This window comes from Syngnathus floridae, chromosome 14 (genome assembly GCF_059516105.1).
Source record: "Syngnathus floridae isolate MCC-2025c chromosome 14, RoL_Sflo_1.0, whole genome shotgun sequence".
Lineage (NCBI taxonomy): Eukaryota > Metazoa > Chordata > Actinopteri > Syngnathiformes > Syngnathidae > Syngnathus > Syngnathus floridae.
This window is the reverse complement of record NC_142426.1, coordinates 13,551,301-13,565,674: the sequence shown is the minus strand read 5'-3', so window position 1 is coordinate 13,565,674 and position 14,374 is coordinate 13,551,301. Positions and strand designations below refer to the sequence as shown.

Here is a 14,374-nt window from a genome sequence, read left to right as displayed (position 1 = left end):
TGACCGTAAATGATAGAAAACGATGACACACCATTCTTGCGCTCGTCATGTCTCCATTCAACCAACCAGGAGCAAAACTCAACTCGGCTACATGAGTGGCTAGTGACGTAGGTGTGGGAGCCAGATTCCTGTGGACTCCACCCAGCTGCTCCGTCCGATCTGCTGGTTTCCGGGAAATGTTTGACTGCAACTGGAAGTCTCGCGGGGCCCACAACCCACTCTAAAGTCCCACTCTAAAAACACGACTGGTTTTCACGACGCAAAAGGAAAGTCTTCAAGTTTCGAACTATCCGTGGGACCTTAACTCGGTACGTAATGCTGCATGTGTCGTTGTTTTTTTTTTGCTTCAAACAATAGCATGTACCGTTTAAGATCGATTGTGGATCTTATGGACACTTTCTAACTCAATTGCCTCTTTTAGTCGTGTTCGTTTTGGCGGCCTCTCAAACGTAAATTGTTTTGTGAGTGGACTTTTAGACCCGGGGATTACATAGGTGGAGTTGAAGTCACTGGTCCAGTTTGTTTAGATTTAAAGTTGCACCACAGTGTCGTCGGGGGCGGGGCGTGTTACATAAGAGACGACGGGTGTGAACTTTCAAAGATGACAAAAAGAAAGGCTTTGAGAAATTCGAATTTGTGCAGAACATATATGTCCTACTTGTGTTTGCAATGTACGCAATCATCAACCGTGCCGTCTCTTCCGTTGAAGTAGCGCAAATGGTATATTTGAGCCAGGTTTCTGCCAAGCATTCAGCTCTTTGCCATCTTTGACTTGTTTGACAGATATTGCATCATGAGATAAAACGTATTTAAATCATTATGGCAAAAACACGAATTGGTTAAGATGTCATCAGCATACAACACGCGATAAATAGATATTTGTTTCTATTTTTTTTATAGCAATATTTATTTCTTTTCAAACGACTACACTAATATTCTCGAGAAGGCAAATATTTTCAAAAAACAGTACAAACGAGAGTACTATCCGTGCAACAAGCGAATGGTTCATTAATATTTAGGGATGTTTTGTGTTGTTTTTGTAAACATTTACCTCGCGTGCAATCCCATTCCCGAAAGAAAACCGGAGGAATATTAAAAAAGTTGGAACTCTGTAAACGGCGTTTTGACATTTTTGCAACATGATATCTATCCTCCAAGATGTTCTGTGGTAAACATTGAACTAACTCAGTATCACATGAGTTGGATGAGAATGGTAATACCAAAAATGTCATCACTCCGGCAGCTTTCACTTTCTACCACCGAGACACGGGGCATGTTAAGCCTTCCACAGTAATCATCACATCATTGGCTTCTTTTGAAAATCTCTTGCTTAGATAGAAGGATGGAAGCGCTTTTTCCATTCACTGAGTGTTGTTAATACAACCGGGATGTGACGTCATGGCACTCCAAGGTGGGGGGCCTCCTCTTAAATTCCTTGACTGTATATTTCCCTAAAAGTCACAAACTAGAGCCCCCAGGGATGTTTGTTTGTTTTTTTCTTAGTAGTTCAGAACATACATATTTAGACAAAGTTGTTAAGTATGTTGTGTAAAAATCTGTCTGTCTTTTGGTCTGATTACAACTTATGTCGCCCATTTTAGTTTATATTTTATTCCCCCCTTAGAACCATTATCCATCAAGTAAAACAATGGGAATTGTGTCACTTCAAGCACGTGGTGTAAATCCAGCCAGCCTTTTTCCATGAAGACTTTATCATCCACTAACAAGACTGTTCTTTTCTCCTCACAGGCAACATGTCCAGATCAGACTACCCTCCAGGGTACAACGACGCCTATGTCCCACCGTACGCACCCCAGGGCAACAATTACCCAGCACCCCCTGCGTATGGCTTCCCCGCCGGCTTCGGCGGCCCACAGCCGGGCCAGCCTTCTGCTCCATACCCCGCCAATCCAAACACACCTCTTTTCCCGGGTCAGCCAGGCTTTCCTCCTGGTATGTACCCAGGACAGGCTCAACCCGCCGGGCCCCCTGGAGCCGGCTATCCCAGTCAGCCCCCAATGCCTCCCATGGTGCCGCGAACCATCCCCGCAGACGTTATAACCTCTGGTAAGACGGGAGCTTTTCATGTGTGAAAGCAATGAATGAAAAGACTTTGTTGACACTTTGGAGAAGTTGTCACAATCACTCATCAGGCTTAGTTATTCGCCTCACACGCACTTGCACTTGATGGATGAAGCAGTTCATTCTGTACCGTTGGGTTTAAGATGACTCTTTTTCTTTTTGAATTATTGCACGTAAAGCCTGCTGCACACAGAGTAACGTGACTTTAAAGTCAATACGCCGGGCTCATTTGCACATGCTAAGAAAACGACGGAATATTCTGCGTTTGTTCAAACAGCGCAACCGACCCAAAAACCACGACGAAAATGAACAGGGTGAAGATACAAAATAAAAAGAACCTTAGCTACATTTGTAACGCACTTTAGGTCCACTTGTAATTATGTTGTGAGTGTGAGAATAAAGCCAACGACCCAGCGCTCATATTTCTGTTCTCAGATGACGATTTTGCTGCGAGGGGAAGCGACTGGGACAGTCTGAGCCTTCGGCACGCTTTCATCAGAAAGGTAAAACAAGTCAACTTTAGGAAAGCTTCAAGACTCATAACCAGAATGTAACTTCTCCATTCTTTGCACACGTCTGATAAAATCTTGATTTTTTTTTTTTTTTACTGCAACTATTATGTAAAATGTTTTGTCAACGTTGTGCCTGCGTTCTTCAGGTGTATTTGATTCTGGCGTCCCAGCTCCTTGTCACCACAGCCATAGTGGCCGTTTTCACGTTTGTGTGAGTATCATGTATATATTTTTGTTTGTTTGTTTCCATCTGTCTGTGACTGTATGCGACAATAAAGCTGACTTTGACTTTTGACATTTCTGTTTCTCGCAGCCAACCGGTTAAATTATTTGTACAGCGGAACCAGGCTATCTACTGGGCATCATAGTGAGTTGTGACATATTTAAAAGTGTAAAAAATGTTAAGGTAAGCGTGAAAATATTAATGTTGGGTGCTTGATTTTTTTTTTTTTTTTGCCAGTGCTGTGTATTTTGTTACCCACATCGTGTTGGTGTGCTGCAAGGGCCCTCGGTAAGTGTGATCCTCCATCTTGTATTGTTGACGCAAGTAATTCAATTCACCTGAATGCCACAATCTCTTTAGGAGGAAACATCCATGGAACTTGATATTGCTCTCCATCTTTGTAAGTTGAATAGCTGCTGTTAACTTGAATTGAGGGAATGGTACACATTTTTCCATTTGGGCGGTGTCTCACTAAGACAGCAGCAGGAGGATTGAGTCAGCGCACTTTGGCACAAAGTCCTTCATGACACACACTTTCTTTCCTTTTGTGTTGTTTGTTGGTTCACTGCTGCAAGTGAATGAATGGATGATGACTTTGTGCTGACTTTGACAGCAATCGAGGCAAGGACAGCTAAGGCTATTATTGGTTGTTTGTTTGTTTGTTTGTTTTGGCAAACCGCATTTTGTTCCCTGTGACATTAGTCATACTTGCCTTATTTATTGAGATCCAATACAAGCAACCTATCAAGCGACTCGATCTAAATTTTAAGGTAGCTGGCCTTGTTTGTGAATTTGAAACCTTCCCTGTCCAGATGACCACACTATTAAATGTATTCTTTTCGCACGGTGCTATAAAAACGCCTGAATGGTTTGCATGCCAACTCAATTTCATCATGTCTGTCCAGCCTACTTTAATACTGATATACAAATATTTAGGTTGAATTTGAATCATCATTGATGTGAAGTATGTGTTGTTTTGTTTTTCTGTCATTTTCTCTCCCTGATGTAGACCCTGGCGTTGTCTTATATGACTGGCTCCATATCCAGGTAATTAGATTAAAAAAAGTTCAATTTAATGAATGTGCCTAACTATTTTGCTTCAATAATTGTGTGTTCATTGGTGCTTTCAGTTTCTACGATACAAAGGCAGTGTTTCTTGCTTTGGCCATCACTGTTGTTGTCTGCATCGCTGTCACTGTCTTCTGCTTCCAGACCAAGGTAGTTTTGTGTGTGTGTGTGTGTGTGTGTGTGTGGGGGGGGGGGGGGGGGGGGTAGGGTTTGTGTGTTTTTAGGGTTTGCGTGTGTGTTTGTGTGTGTGTGTGTGTGTGTGTGTGTGTGTGTGGTTGGGTGTTTTTGTTTATGTTGTATTATTTCAAGTGTTATTTAAAGGTTCCAAAAAAAAAAAAAAAGTATATTTGTTGACGTTGATCCGTCTGCCCAGGTGGACTTCACCAAATGCCGGGGCCTCTTTTGTGTGCTTGGCATTGTCGTCTTTGTGACCGGCATCATCACCGTCATCGTGCTGTCCTTCAAATATGTGAGCTTCAACTTCTTCACAATAACAGTCCTGAAACTAACTTTGATATTGGCATCATTTGAATGATGTGTTTTACTCCGGCAGATCTACTGGCTTCACATGCTTTACGCCGCTATAGGAGCTATCGTTTTCACCCTGGCGAGTATTTACAGGTCTCAATGTTTTTGACAAATTACAAAACACTTCTGAAACCAGCTTGTATTTTGCCTCGTGCTTTGCAGTTCTTGGCGTACGACACACAGCTCCTCATCGGTAACAGGAAGTACTCCATCAGTCCTGAGGAATATGTGTTCGCTGCACTTAACATCTACGTGGACGTCATTCAGATATTCCTCTTTTTGCTACAAATTATTGGTTCCAGCAAATAAGTCATTATCAGCATAGTTGCTGTAATATCACCCTGTGCTGTTTAAAACCTGTTTTGTTTCCACGCATAATGATGTATATCATGCTGCACTATTTCATAAGGGCTGAATTTGAGATTTTCTTACTGTGCAAGACATTCCGACGCACTCTCGCATATATTTCTACATTTTTACCTACGCGTATAAAAAATATATATATATATTCCAGGGTAGAAATATTGCCACTCTTGCAGGCTTAGTAAACTGAAGAGCATTTTGTATCTCTACTTCTGTAGTGCTTAAATGTCTCCGGTTAGTTGCATTAATTGCTCCGGTATACATATGTTGCAGAATGTGTTTTGGGCAGTTTCTTGCTACCTTTATTTTTCCACAAATTGTCAGGAAGTCAGTCATCGGTGGGGGTATGACAGGGACAAGAGGAGTAGCCTGCAAGCCAGGAAAAGAAAGCTCACTTGTGGTGTGACAATGTCATTTTCTTGGAGTGATGGTGAAGTGATCATTTGAAAATGCTAAGAATTGTTGCTTGTTGGTTTGTTTCTTGTCTTGTTGAATTGTTAATTACTGTGAGAAATTATCAGTGTCTTTACATACATAACATCCAGTAATTACATGTAATTCCAGCAAAGTTATTTTAGAAGTGTGAACCAAACTGGTCCCCTTTTAGTTGACCCGATACCTAAGAAGTAGCTCTGACTTTTAGAAAGGTTGGTGATCCATTATGGTAAGGACTTGTAAATATTTCCTTTGGCTTTTCAAATATAATAAATAATTTTATTTGTGAGCTTTGTGTTTCATGTCAGTTCAATCAACAGGACACTCCATCACACCAATAAATCACAAAACATTAAGTACAACTCATCAAATACATACATCTCTATTCGTGAAGACAATTTGTGATTTTGGCATTGACACAATGTCCATGCAGCATTTTTCTTGGTGGGCTAAATATAATTACCCTGTGGGCCAGATTTGGCCCGCAGGACAGAGGACTAGAGCTTGACACCTGTGACCTTTGACCATGATATTTCCCTAATAAAGTGGCCTGTTATTAGGTACACTTGAAAAGGGCGGTGTACCTAATGGAGTGTCCGTGTGATTCCCTCGTTAAGTGCAGGTGCGTGAAAACTTTTAGCTCTTTTTGAACGTAAAAGTGGCTAAAAGTTTTCACGCACCTGCGCTTAACGAGGGTCACTTGGAAAACATGTTGGAACGCGGCCCAGAGGACTAGAGCTTGACACCTGTGACCTTTGACCATGATATTTCCCTCATAAAGTGGCCTGTTTTTAGGTACACTTGAAAATGGCGGTGTAAAGCTTTAATGTGCTTTTATTGTGCAATTAACCCTTTATTTATTTATTCTTTTTTTTTTTTTTTTTTTTTTTTTTTTTACCTCGTGTAGTGCAGTGTTTCCCAACCTTTTTTCATTCACGGCACACCTTTTCATTGGAAAAAATCTCGAGGCACACCACCAACAAACATCTGTTAAGTGTTACACCAGCTTCCATATTAAAATCAGTTCTATTACAACAAAAGACGTAAAGTTCTATTCCTGTATATGTATGGAGAGTAGAATAATTGAATAAAATATACTTTAAATTGTATTTCTTTTGCAAATGAAAGTGACAGTTTTTGAAAAAAGGTTTTAGACTAAGGAATAAAATATTGAACACCAACTCATATAACAATGTAAATGACATATATATACATATTGTCTGGTGTTTTATTCCTTGTTTTTATTTTTGGGGGCATGAAAACAAAAATGTGACATTTGGTTTACTGCTTTATATGACAATACGTGTAGGTACACCTCATGGACATTTCAATAGGTACACTCCACGAGGTAAGAAAAATAAAATAAAATAAATAAAGGGTTAATTGCACGGTAGAAGCACATTTAGTTACGTTCTCACACCTGGGTTTGAACCAAGTTCTTCCCGAACATAAGCCCATGTTATTCACCAGTCGACTATTTCGACCTGGCAGATAATGGTCGTCTGCACTGTTTTGTACTAGTGATGTGCATTCCAGTTCTCAAGTGAACTGAATCTTTAGAACCGGTTCACTCACCCTAACCTCCTGATTGGCTGTTTGATGTGTGACGTCATTTGGACACTCCATTAGGTACACCGCCCTTTTCAAGTGTACCTAATAACAGGCCACTTTATGAGGGAAATGTCATGGTCAAAGGTCACAGGTGTCAAGCTCTAGTCCTCGGGGCCGCGTTCCAACATGTTTCCCAAGATTCCCTCGTTAAGTGCAGGTGCGTGAAAAGTCGTGTCATCGTGTTTGTCGTATCATTGTGTGTGTGTGTGTGTGTGTGTGTGTGTGTGCGTGTGTGCGTGTGTGTGTGTGTGTGCGTGCGTGTGTGTGTGTGTGTGTATCACAACTGCAGTGTAGTGTTGGCTCGTGAGTGAACGATGGGTTCAAAAGAACGAATGTTTTCAGTGAACGAGAGTGAACGAAAAGATCTAAAGATCTTTGTAGCCATGAGGGAAAAACTTGTTTGGACCCGTTTGAAAATCATTGATTTGATATGACTCAAGAATTGTCTCTGTGCAACGGTGTGGTGTTTCTTAGCAACTGACTTGAAAATGAGTTCACGGGAGCACTGCAACGGCGGCAGAATTTCTGCAAGAACAATTCATTTTAGGATGAACTCTCGATACAAATATTTTCATTTGATTGAAGGCAATGGCGTTAACCACTCGACCAGAGCCTGCTCGGAAACCAAAGGAGATTTGGTCATATTGATAGGGTATCCTCCATCCGAACATGTTCGGTGTTGAAAGTTTCAACGGATAGTCCGAAGCAACCCTTTCCACAGTAGTCACCATGACAGGCGACCACCTGGTGGCGTCAGTGTGCCGAGCGCCGTTGGACGATCAGGAGAAGAAGATTTGAATCGACGGATGTGACGTCAGGTCTTTATGTCAATTGAAGACAGGTGTGCTCGCTCAAGGGGAGTTATCATATGCAGGTGCCACCGAGCGCGGGCCGGCGGCGGACGGTTTCTCAGGTAAGCGAGCATGCTAGCAAATGTTTGTCGTCTCCTGCCGTTTTTCACGACGGACGCCGTGTTTGTTGCACGATTGGCACGCTTTGTTGCCTTTTCTCACAAGCCGTTTTGTTTTGTTTTGTTTGTCGCAGGACTCGTGACTCGGCCACGTCACGTCCACCTGGAGGTAAATTGTAGGCCGCAGGCCATTTAGCCCGTGAGCAAATGTTTGCAGTTAATTACGATGCCATTTATTATTTCTTGCAGGATTTTCGCTGTCTAGGGAGTGCTTGAGGTTTCGGCACGGCACGGCACGCCACAATCCACTTTGCGTCGCGTCGTTGCGCGTTTTGGTGGTATTTTAAATGTCTTTCGCGGTTGTTTTTCTAGTGCTGGCCAGCATTTTTTCATTCGTATGTCTATAGAAGGTTCGTAAATGACGCCGCCGATAAGCGCGCGTTTGTCTGACTATAGGAAATGTTAGTTTGACTCTAGTCAACTAAACCATTTTTAATTATTTTATATGATCCGTGTGCCATTTCCGTGTCATGCAAACTGCTGGTGAATGCAACGTATATGGTACGTCATGTCCAAATCGGACCAAATCCATTCAAAGATGGCGCCCGCCCGCTCGTTCCGTTACGCAACAAACATTTGCGCGGGTTATTTTCTCCCGTTTTGGACGCCACGCCGCCAACCTGGATCATCTGTCCAATGTGAGGTGAGTTGTAGATGATGAAATTAAAATATGAATTATAATCTTGAATAATTCTTGTCATGATTATATATTTTTTCAAATGTAAAACTACTTAGAATGTATCAAATTAAAATATTAACTATAATTTTGATAGATTATCGTAATTTACTACAATATAATTTTTTTTCAAATGTAAAACTCCTAGTATGTATAATTGTTGGTAAAAAAATCATGCCATTGGCACTCTACTCAATGCACGGCCCCATCCGACCGGGCGACGCTCACCAATAGTTGCTAGCCGCTGTGATCAAGTAAGCAAGTGACCGACAACTTGGGGTGCTCTTTGAGTTTCTAACATTTGTTTCTGTTTCTACAGATGGCGACCGGGATGTGACACGATCTGATCAGAGGTGAACGGACCGCTGTGGCATCGCTCTTAAGTCGCCGAGTTCTGAGGGAGACCCGCTTCCCTGGAGGCGTCGACCTGCGCAGCTTCAACGTGTGAAATGGATTTTTTTTTTTTTTTTATATAAATTACACCAGCGGTGTCCCAATGTCTGCTTGAGGGCTCCATACTGAAACAAATTCAGAATTCTTTGACGCAAATTCATGAAATCAATCACGAAATGTTGCCATTGATATTTCGTGCTACAAAGCAGTGTCGTGTTCAGTCGTGTGGTGTGTTGATCAAGTTGCCCCGAGGCTGCCATTTGGACACCAATGGTGACGTGTGTAGGGCTGCACGTGTATTGGAAAACTGCCATATGGTGGTCTAGGTTATTGACATGCACTTTAAGACAGCAAAGATTTTTTTTTTTTTTCATGTCTCAAATGAAACATGCTTTCTTGCCTATTTGTAAAGAGTTAAGACGATAAGTCATTGATGTAAGTTAAAGTTAACTCATCTAACTGATCTCATTGCGATCAAATAGTTAACCTCCATCCAAGAATTTTGCACAATTTGCCTCAATGCAGTGGTCTGGCCCAATACTGCCATATCATTGATTTTCCAAAATGTTGTGCAGCCCTCATTGAGTGTCAAACGCGCAGCGACGGCACGCGCAAGCGACTGCGCAAGCGACGGCAAGCGCAAGCGACCGCGCAAGCGACCGCGCAAGCGACGGCAAGCGCAAGCGACAGCGCAGCGACGGCAAGCGCAAGCGACCGCGCAGCGACGGCAAGCGCAAGCGACTGCGCAAGCGACTGCGCAAGCGACTGCGCAAGCGACTGCGCAAGCGACGGCAAGCGACGGCGCAGCGAGACTTTTGTGCTTGTCTTGCAAGGTGGAAGAGACGATGTATGAAACGAAGAGCCGGTGGACGGTGGCCACCAGACCCGCGATTGGTGAGCGGGGTGCAAAGGAAGGAATCGCCCAAAGAAAGCAGTCGCCAAGTGTTGAAGAGGAGCCTGATGCATGACTGGCCAAGGCTGGCCAGAGGTGGTGGTGACATGGCAATCCAATATGCAACACACTTGTTAGTTTTAATTTGATTTCCTTATTTGTCTGCCGTTCAGGGTTGCCGGGGCGGCGGATGGGACGAGGGCCAGCCTGCACCGAGAGGGACTGGGCTGCACCCACAAGACCAGGGAGGGGGCAGGTCATGAGTACGTTGACAGAAGTGAGCCGCATGCAACTGAGTGCGGTTTGTCTTTATGCACTTGTGCGAGGCAGAAGACGAGTCCAACACCGGCCGGAGCAGACCCGGACCTTGGCCCGTGACGAGCGGCCCACACGAGACTGATGGGTGCAGATGCAGCCAGCGTTTCGGGGAGTATGACTTTGGTTTTTCTTTTGTGCTTTCCCTACCCCTGTCTATTTGAATAGGGTAACTAGTAGCACGCACGGGCATTTGGGTTGCTGTGACCCTCTAGATACGAATCGGCAAAGTAGACACCCCCTGCCTCCCTCCCCCCTTCCCTTCCCCCCCGCTCTCTCTCTCTCTCGCTCTCTTTCTCCAACGCCCCCGGCAGTACCGGCATGGCCTGGTGCACTCAGGGTGGAACGTGGCTATACCTTGCCCTTTGTGGAATACCAGGGTATAATGTCTGCCAGACTGGGTCCCAGTGTCGTCGACGGTGTCGAGGACAAGGAGATTCTCCGTGACGCTCTCCGTGACGTCACGTTTTCCTCTTTTTTTCCTCTCGGGGCCAAGCCAGCTCTACTCAGGGGGAACTGGCCGGTTGCGCTTAAGTGCGCACCAAAGCCTCTTTTCATCTCCTCTCGCTCCCTCCCTCCCTCCCTTTTTGTAAGGGGTTAAACATTTCATAACCCGGATTGCTCCAATGCGGGAGGGCCGTATGAGACATGCGCCAGCCCGTGCGTGCCGCTAGTTACCTGATTCAAACTTACGTTAGTCTAGGTTGGGGGGGTGCTAGTGGAATTTTTCCCCTTGCCAAAACCAACACAATATGTCTGCCTTTCAGGATTGCTGGGGCACTGGATCGGACGAGGGCCTGCACAGAGAGGGACTGGACAGGACCGCGAGACCAGAGGGTAATAATAAAAAACTTTATTTGTAGAGCACCTTTCATACAAGAAATGCAGCTCAAAGCACTTTACAACAAAGAAAGAAATTATAAGCATTGAATTCTTCATATAGGAACAGACATAAAAAGAAAACAAAAACATTCATGTGTGCATACGCTATTAATAAAGGGAGCTTAAAATAGGAGCAAGCTTTAATAGACAGGTAATGAGTACGTCCACAGAAGTGAACCGCATGCAACAGAGTGCCGTTTTTCTTTTTGCAGTGGCACGAGGCGGAGGATGAGTCCAAACGTCGAATACCGGCCGGGGGGGAGCCAACAATCGGCCGACCTTCGCACGTGATGAGCGGCCGACACGAGACGGACGGGTGCGGATGCGGCGAGGGCAAAGCGCCCAGCCAGTATTTAAGGAGAGTATGACTTGGGATTTTCTTTTGTCCTTTCTTTCTTTCCCCTTCCTCCCTCCAATTTTTCACTGGGTGTGCACACTGGCTATCTGCATGATGCCTCTTTCTTTCTCTCTCAGCGTGGCGTCATTTTGCAATATTGTTGTTTTACTGTTTGTTTCTTCTGCATCTTCCTCCTGTCCTCTTGTTGCACATCTTCCTTGTAACTTTGCAGCATGTGGGTGCTAACGACGCTTTGCTTGAGGCAGTCGTCTCACTGCTGGCCTGCCTGCGTAATCTCTTCTACCTGCTGAAGGTTTTCATTCTTCTTGTTGTTCTCAACTTTGAATATCTTTTATCGGCTGGTGTCATTGGCTATCCCCATTTTTTATGTTTTGACCCCACCACCCTCACTCGTCTAACATGTATTTTTACTTTTACTCCTTTTGCTCAGCCCCTTACTTGTTAGTCCAGTCACCCCCTGTTTTTCATCTACATCAGGAACTAAAAGCGAGCCAGCAAATGCAGCAGGCAGCACTCGAGAACCTACGAAGCATCAAAGAGGACAAAAAGCAAGAGCTGATTCGAAAGAAGCAGGAGCACGAGGAGAGGAGGAAACTAGAAGAAGAGAGGAGGCGGCAGGAGGAGGAAGCTCAAAGGTCTTTTACACGTTTTCACAAGTGAAACGCCATCGAACCTGCTTTACGATTTTCACGTTCGTGTTTTCATCTGTTTTGCAGGCTTATCAAGCTAGAAAAGGAGCGTCAGTGGAAGGAGAAGTTGAGGAGGGATGAAGAGGAGCGCCAAAGAAGACTTCAGGAGGAACGTGAGGCCAGACAAAGGGAGGAGGAGGAGGAGAAAGAAAGGCAGGCTCTCATCCAGGCAGCAAAGTTGGAGGCCGAACGAGAGCTCAGGGCAAAGCAGGAGGAAGAGCGCAAGCGCAGAGAAGAAGAGGAGAGGAAGAAAAGGGAGGAGGAGGAACGCCGGAGGCAAATAGAGAGACAGAGACAGGAGGAAGAGAGGAGAAAACTGGAGGAAGAGAGGAGGCAGTTGGAGGCTCAGAGGAAGAAGCTGGAGGAGGATAAAAGGATGGAGGAAAGGAAAAGGAAAGAAGAGGAGGAGCGACTGAAGCGGGAGGAGGAGAGAAGGAGGCTGGAGGAAGAACGCCTAAGGAAGCAAGAGCAGGAGGCAGAGGAGAGGAGACGGCTTGAAGAAGCACGCAGAAAGGAGATGGAGCGGGTGGAGGAGGAAAGGCGGAGACAGAGGGCAGCCCAGGCAGCCGTCCGAGACTCTGAGGAGAGGAGGAGGTTGGAGGAGGAGGAGCGAAGGAGAAAAGAGCAGCAGGAAGAGGAGAGGCGAAAGAGGGAGGAAGAGAAACGGAAGCTTCAGCACCAACAGGAAGACGATCGGAGGAGGCGTGAGGAGGAACGAAAAAGAGCAGAGGAGGATAGAAAGAGGAAGGTGCAAGAAGAGGAGAAGAAGAGAAAGGAGCATCAGTCAGCATCAGTTTTTCCATCTAGTATTTTATTTGACCACTTTATTTAATTTCATGTTTGTTTTATTCATATGGTTCATTTAAATCAGTAATTAACTGAATACTAGGTTGGCCCTTTCGTAATGCGCAGGTTAGTGATGTGCATTCCAGTTCTTTTAGGTGAACGCATCTTTAGAATCAGTTCACTCATAAGATTCGTTCAACCGAATCGTTCAACGAATCCCCCCCACACACAAACACACAAAATGATAAGCCCCTTTTTTTTTTTTTAATAATATCCAGTGGAAATAACCCATACACATTAAACAATACAACTACCCCAAAATTATTATATATGATAATAATTGGCTGGGTTAATTAACACATTTCTTTCTATAATACAACACTTACACACTGATTCGTTGGCAACAGTCGCTCACCCGGTCGATCAGCTGATTGGCTGATTTTCTTCTTCGTTTTGTTTTACGGCTGGGTAGCACCAGCTTCAATGGGCATTACTGACATTTACTGGTTGAAGTTATATATGAAAGGAAAAGAGTCGTTCCTTTTCCTTCCGAATCGTTCACTCACCGGCCAACACTAGCGCAAGTGTAATGACATGCCGGCTGTCTCCATTCTAAATTGCGGTGAAAAGTATGAGGTAAGAACGATGTATTGTAAATTAACTACTACCAACAATCGTAATAATATGGAGAGTTGAATAATAAACAACTTTATTAAATGATGTGATGAACTATTGTACTAATATCGGTAGTATTGTAGTAATTGTTCTCGTTCGCGCGCAGCTTAGCGCTAACACAGCATTCGGAGCACCACGACGGAGTTTTAGCTCGTAGCTTGGCCTACCAAACTTCTCTTTTTTTTCCCCTCTAAACTGCTCTACAAATGTATGGAAATGATTTGTACTGTTAGAATGATTGATAGACTTGCCCCTAAATATGGACAAACCTAAAGGTATATCTCGTTAAAAACGTGTTTATCTCGTTAATTTGAAAATATGATGTGCCGTGTTGCTTCGCTTTCAATTGGTTGATCTTCATACAATATTTTTGGTTTCTTTGACTGCCCAAAAGTGTTAATAACCAGCTGGAATATTCTAGAATATTAATATTGCCTTATTGTGGCCGAGTTTAACTGTGAACTGCGCAGGTGTGTGCAATCAATTGGCGGCTGTCTCCTTTTTAAATTGCGTTGAAACGTATGAGGTAAGAACGATGTTAACTACTACCAACAATTGTAATAATATGGAGAGTTTAATAATAAACGACTTTATTAAATGATACGATGGACTATTGTACTAATATTGGTAGTATTGTAGTAATTGTTCTCGTTCGCGCGTAGTTTAGCGCTAACACAGCATGTTCGGGGCAACACGACGGAGTTTTAGCTTGTAGCTTGGCCTACCATACTTCACGATTTTTTCCCTCTAAACTGCTCTACAAATGTATGGAAATGGTGTGTAATAGAATGACTTATAGGCTTGCCCTTAAATATGGGCAAACCTCAAAGTATGTCTCGTGAAAAATGTGTTTATCGCGTTTATTTGAATATATTATGTGCCGTGTTGCTTCGTTTTCAATTGATGTTCATACAGT

General features: G+C 43.9%; 2 protein-coding genes across 3 annotated transcripts; both read left to right on the top strand.

Moving 5' to 3' along the window:
- Nucleotides 1-85: 85 nt before the first annotated feature.
- On the top strand, nucleotides 86-5,500 carry LOC148387904 (protein lifeguard 3-like). Of its 2 annotated transcripts, none has more exons than XM_088396545.1 (12): nucleotides 86-308; nucleotides 1,750-2,067; nucleotides 2,518-2,585; nucleotides 2,765-2,805; nucleotides 2,908-2,961; nucleotides 3,055-3,105; nucleotides 3,178-3,217; nucleotides 3,827-3,864; nucleotides 3,948-4,035; nucleotides 4,259-4,354; nucleotides 4,439-4,492; nucleotides 4,576-5,500. In XM_088396545.1, the coding sequence occupies exons 2-12, from the start codon at nucleotides 1,755-1,757 to the stop codon at nucleotides 4,720-4,722; spliced, it is 990 nt and encodes a 329-aa protein (XP_088252671.1). In that variant the 5' UTR covers nucleotides 86-308; nucleotides 1,750-1,754; the 3' UTR covers nucleotides 4,723-5,500. The 2 variants fall into 2 exon arrangements, with proteins under 2 accessions (XP_088252671.1, XP_088252670.1); XM_088396544.1 differs by having other exon boundaries at nucleotides 96-308; nucleotides 2,741-2,805.
- Nucleotides 5,501-9,936: 4,436 nt separating this feature from the next.
- Nucleotides 9,937-13,503, top strand: LOC148387903 (uncharacterized). The gene is made up of 6 exons (XM_088396596.1): nucleotides 9,937-10,009; nucleotides 10,084-10,183; nucleotides 10,836-10,905; nucleotides 11,163-11,312; nucleotides 11,786-11,943; nucleotides 12,025-13,503. The coding sequence occupies exons 4-6, from the start codon at nucleotides 11,241-11,243 to the stop codon at nucleotides 12,827-12,829; spliced, it is 1,035 nt and encodes a 344-aa protein (XP_088252722.1). The 5' UTR covers nucleotides 9,937-10,009; nucleotides 10,084-10,183; nucleotides 10,836-10,905; nucleotides 11,163-11,240; the 3' UTR covers nucleotides 12,830-13,503.
- The last annotated feature ends 871 nt before the right edge of the window (nucleotides 13,504-14,374 follow it).

Excerpts from the sequence above, each read along its gene's own strand:
- LOC148387904 (XM_088396544.1), top strand. The coding sequence starts at position 1,755 with ATGTCCAGATCAGACTACCCTCCAGGGTACAACGACGCCTATGTCCCA. Across the intron at positions 2,068-2,517 it reads CGCAGACGTTATAACCTCTG|ATGACGATTTTGCTGCGAGG; the intron begins GTAAGACGGGAG and ends TTCTGTTCTCAG. Across the intron at positions 3,865-3,947 it reads ATGACTGGCTCCATATCCAG|TTTCTACGATACAAAGGCAG; the intron begins GTAATTAGATTA and ends TGGTGCTTTCAG.
- LOC148387903 (XM_088396596.1), top strand. The coding sequence starts at position 11,241 with ATGAGCGGCCGACACGAGACGGACGGGTGCGGATGCGGCGAGGGCAAA. Across the intron at positions 11,313-11,785 it reads CCAGCCAGTATTTAAGGAGA|GAACTAAAAGCGAGCCAGCA; the intron begins GTATGACTTGGG and ends CATCTACATCAG. Across the intron at positions 11,944-12,024 it reads CAGGAGGAGGAAGCTCAAAG|GCTTATCAAGCTAGAAAAGG; the intron begins GTCTTTTACACG and ends TCTGTTTTGCAG.